This window comes from Phaethon lepturus, unplaced genomic scaffold (genome assembly GCF_000687285.1).
Source record: "Phaethon lepturus isolate BGI_N335 unplaced genomic scaffold, ASM68728v1 scaffold3640, whole genome shotgun sequence".
NCBI lineage: Eukaryota > Metazoa > Chordata > Aves > Phaethontiformes > Phaethontidae > Phaethon > Phaethon lepturus.
In genome coordinates, this window is record NW_010512436.1 from 8,312 (window position 1) to 13,305 (window position 4,994).

The following is a 4,994-nucleotide window of genomic DNA, read 5'->3' on the forward strand; positions in this document are numbered from 1 at the left end:
GGGAACAACTGCAGTCGCTCTTCAGGACAATGAAAGAGCAAGACAAAAACAAGAAAGAGGAGAGCGAGAGAGTGCGAAGACAGCAGCAACAGACAGAGCTAGAGAAACAGAAGGACTGGCAGAGAGACCAAGAGAGACTGGTGAGAATGCCTCTGCAAGCCTTGCTTTACACTGGAATAGCCACAAACTGGGATTTAACCCTGTGGATGGTGTTCTTTAATTGAAATGCTTCCTTCCCTTAAACAAAGCATTCTGAAAAACACATTAGATGAGCTCTTTTCATGCATTTCTCAAATGCAGCTGTTTTCAGGGGCTTGTATCTGGGTTTATTGTTGACCGAAGTTGATCTTTATGACTTTGCCTGTGCTGGGAATTACATGTTGTTAACAGATAGAGAAGAATATGGCTTAAATGCAGAACAGAACCAAACTAGGTTTCATGTCATTACCCTTATTTTGAGCTAGACGACTAATTATGGTTTGTGACAGTACCAATTTCACCCTTCTTGTTTCTCAGCTCTTTCACTTTCATTAGAGGAGGAGGGAGGCTTTGCAGGCTCTCTGGAGACTTGTCAGTCACCACGCCTGGAAATGGATGGAGAAAATGCCCACTCCAGAGTCCTTAAACGGTTTCCCAGTGGCCCTGGAAGGCAGTACTGTAAGACTTCCCCTATAAGTGGTCTGCGAGTTAAGGAACACTGAGATAGATGTGCTAGTTAGGTGTGATGCTTTTATTTGCAGTCTTTGTGTATATTAAAAAAAAAAAATCAAAAAATGCTTATATGTATGTATGTGTATATATATGTGTGTGTGCGTGTGGGTATATGTATAAGATGCAATTAACTACTTATTCTGTTCAAATAGCAAAACTTGGAACAGCAGCACCAGAGGGATGAACAAAGAATTAAAGAGCTGCAGGATATACTGACAATATTAGAAGAAAAAGAAAGAAATCTTCCATCTCCAAACTGTCGGCAAGACCTGTTGTGTACCTTAAACAAAGATCGAAATGTCAAACAGCCCATGACAAAAGAAACTGAAAAATCACATTTGCAACAGCAGCAACAACAGCTAGAGAAGATAAGACAGCAGTTGCTTTTTGTAGCTGTGCACCTGAATGATTTCATATATAAAACTTTAGATAAGTGAGTAGTTGCTCATAAAATAGTAGTTTTCTTTCCATCCTGCTTCTGAACTTGTGTGGGTCATGGCTGAGAGCCCTGTGCTGAAGGGAGCGAGTGCTATATCTGCTTACAAGACTCAACTTTGTGTGAAACCATGGTTTCCTGGAGGCAGCAGACTCTAGTTATTGTCATCCCACTGCAGTTATTCCCATTAGAAACTTATATGCCTGCATTTGAACTAGATCTGTGAAGTGACCCTGCTTAAGAAGAACAACTCCAAAAAAACCCTACTGGAAAGAATTATTTGGTAGTTTGGCAACTGCAGCAGTCTAATTAGAGAGCAATCAAAAAAACAGGTTAATCAACATATCTGCAGGTTTAGAATGGGAAACTCCATTGAGGATGGCAGGGACAAACTAGGGGTCAGGAATGCGTGGCCAGATAGCAATAATTTATTATTTCTTTGGCAGCAGAGTAAAATACTAGTGATGTTTTGCTGCAGCCTGAATTCGCGTAACAGAATTTCAGACTGGTATAAAATACAGACTTCTGAATAAATCCTTATGCAGCACTATTTAGAAATTCTAGTCTTACAAATTAACAAAAATTGCTATTTTCTGTTTGTATTCATAGTATTTTGAGTAATGAATAGCACATAAGTACAGCCTTAAAACTTAAAGATCATCCTGTGGGGAAAAGGAATGAAGTGTACATTAACATTACTACAAATCGACTTGATAATGAAAAAGTATTTCTGTTTAACAGAACAGTTAACGACTGGTCTACATCAAATGATGAAGCTGTAGCCTCTTTACTGCAGACGTTGAAGGAACTAAAATCAGATTTATTGTCTCCTTCTGCATCTCAGGTAAGGAAAACAGCATATATTTCTTGTATTTGTTGATTATCAGTAAGTTGTTCTGTATTCTTTGGGTTGCATGTCAATCACATGTAGTTGATTGATTGACTTTATTCCCCCCCCGCCTTCCTTTTTTGGTAAACATTCTGAGGAAAATTGTGCTTTGCCTTGGGGATGGGAAAAAGATGTACTCTTGTACTCACACTGTCTTTATATTAACATATTTTAGTATCGGACTCTTGGTTTTTTGTTGTATTGCAGAGTCTGCTTGTGATCGCATTTTTTTTTTCCCTAGATGTGTAATATGTCCACGGATATCAGACCCTGGGATGGGTTGCTGCTGTTTCTGTATGCATCCAGAGATAGTTGGTTTTTGAGCAAATCATCAAGTAATTTTCGAAAAGCTCAACAGTGGTTTGTCATCTCAGGAGGGGTGCTTTGACTGATGTTTGCAGTACTGCAAATATTTTATACAAGCCTAGGGTTTATCAAAGACTGAGCTCAGGTCTATTCATACAAAATACATCAGAAAAACACAGCTTTTAAATTCCATCTTATTTACCAGATAACTTTGCCCTTTGCTATCATTTATATCTTTCTCTTGTAATAAAGAAAGAGATCTTCAACCACATTGCAGCCCTTTCAGCCAAAATTTTGGGATTTAAGGCTAACTAAAAGTCTTGGCTCTGTTCAATGCAGCCTCTCTCTATTCCCTCAGCTGCTTGATAGCAGAGCCCCAGAAAACACACCTTTGGGGGAGTTCTGACTGTCTGGTACCTGAAGAGACTTTTGTAACTTCTGTCATTCTCATGTGGTCTGTAATACAACTCTGATGTACAACAAGCTGGCTAGGCATGCTGCAAGCTCTCCCTGTGTCTAACTGCTTACAAAATACAATAATATTTTCCTTCAGTCGCCTGTGCAGCCACTTAGGTGGTTGCCAAATGGATCATCTCCGGCCTTCAGGAGGGGGATGTAACCTCTTCCCAAGTAGGTGTTCATGGCGTTATTTTGGCTAAGCCTGTGCTTTGGAAAGCCTGTGGGGGAACAAGACAACCTTATGGCTCTGTTTAAATTCAACTTGGCAGAACTCCCTCCAGAGCTGAGCTGTTTTTCTGGCTCAGCTCCCTCCAAGTTATTACTCTATGGGAAAAGAAAAAATAGTTTGGGTTGTTTTTCCTCTGATGCCATTAGGTCTTCTGTGTTAGACACTGCCATGCCAGTGAAAGCTGTATGTAGGAGTGCTTCAGTTTATCTAACTTCAGTATAAAAACCTGAAATTGAATAGAACATCTGTGAATTAGATAACAGGACAAGAGTGCAGAACAGGACAAGAGTTTAACTTGGACAGAAATAAATACCTAATTTCAAAACAACACTGAAGGTAGTGTTAGATTCTTGAAGCATTTTTTTTTTAACTCTGAGAAATGTTAAGAAGAAGCTGAGAAGTGGAGAGCCTTTGCTTTCAGCAATTTTAAAGAAGTTGCAAAGTCAAAAGGGAGGCAGATGGATTATGTGCCAGGAAGGCATGGATAGCATTGGAATCCCCATTTGTTGCTGTATATATTGCAGGCAGTAAAAAGACTTAAATGGTTGTGGTTTATTAAACTTCATTATAAAAGATTTTTTTTACTTGACAAGTTGTGCTCTTCAGAGAACAAATGTAAATGGCATGTGTTAGTACTGGTTTATTAAACTTCATTATAAAAAATTTTTTCTACTTGACAAGTTGTGCTCTTGTCATAGAGAACAAATGTAAATGGCATGTGTTAGTACGGTATTAATACCTTATTAAGGTATTAATAAGAAATGACTCTTGAAAAAGTTCAAGCACCTAATAAGGTTGTACTAAAATAAGTTGCTAGGAGAAATTGGGGTCAGTAGTGTGTACTGGGTGCTCTAATGTACAAACTTTATTTCAAGGGATAAACCATTAACCACTGCAAAAAATACCTTTTGTTTCTCTGTTCTGATGCATCCATGCAGTGATGTAACTGTTGACCATAAAATTGATAGTCCATACAAAGAGAGTTATGAAGACAGAATTCTCTCCCACAAAGAATTGGACCTGGGGTTGTGGGTCTCATTCCTACAAGAGATGACGTACCACAAAATGGAATTTTTCAGAACTGAATGTGACTTTTTCATAATTATGTAGATGCCTCACAACATGTTTTTGTGCGTGCATATACACCGACATCTTTCTTCACAGTTTCTGTACTGCCTGTGGATGTGGAAGAAAGCCACATGATTTGGTTCTGTTTCCAAGTGTTTGGGAGACCCTCTGTTATTAAAGGGAATAGGATTCTTCTAAAGTTCATCAGACAAATCTGTAGAGAAGGGGAGCTTGATTAACAATTAATTTGATACTTCTTAAGAAGAGTTGATTGTGTGTTTCAGTTTCTCATCCTGCTGTTTGACACCTGAATGCCATTGCTGATTTTTCAGGCTCATTATTTTTATGATTTAATTTGTGCATAAAGTTAGGTTATTATTCAGTTTGAGATGTTTGTCTGTGGATGTAATGTCCAAAAGCTGTCACAGCTCACTTCGTTTGGATTTCTTTTTTAGATCACATCTACGGATGGTACTGACTCTGTTCAAGAAGTGGAAAGAGATGCTTGGCAGCGAGAGAGAAACATTTTGCAGAATGCACTGAAACAGGCTGAATCTGAACTGGCTAAAGCAACTGTTGAAACTGAAAACAAACGAGTGGTAGAAACTTACAGTCCTAAGGTAAAATGATCGTGATGGCCAGCAAATGGGCTGTCTGGAGCTTGGTGAGCGAGCAATGCCATAGCCATTAGTATGTCATTGGAACCTTTGGCACTTGGTTTTCTTTCGCTATCTTGCCTGTTGTACAGGTTTGCTGTTACAGAGAATGGTTACCAACTCAAGATCATAAAAACCTCTGGAGAATTCAGTCCTTAGTAGTATTGTTCTTGGGCATTGCCTAAGGGGTTAATGTCACATGTAGAACAGGTAATTTAGTAATTCTTTTTTTTTTTTTTT

At 38.7% G+C, this 4,994-nt stretch overlaps 1 protein-coding gene across 1 annotated transcript in view; it reads left to right on the forward strand.

Moving 5' to 3' along the window:
* LOC104620618 (pericentrin-like) overlaps positions 1-4,994 on the forward strand; it is a gene marked incomplete at both ends in the record, with an annotated part of 24,152 nt that overhangs the window by 5,955 nt on the left and 13,203 nt on the right. The window contains 3 exons of the mRNA XM_010286900.1: positions 864-1,144; positions 1,889-1,991; positions 4,554-4,718. Of these exons, the coding sequence (XP_010285202.1) occupies positions 864-1,144; positions 1,889-1,991; positions 4,554-4,718 (549 nt within the window). The remainder of the gene's footprint in view (positions 1-863; positions 1,145-1,888; positions 1,992-4,553; positions 4,719-4,994) is intronic.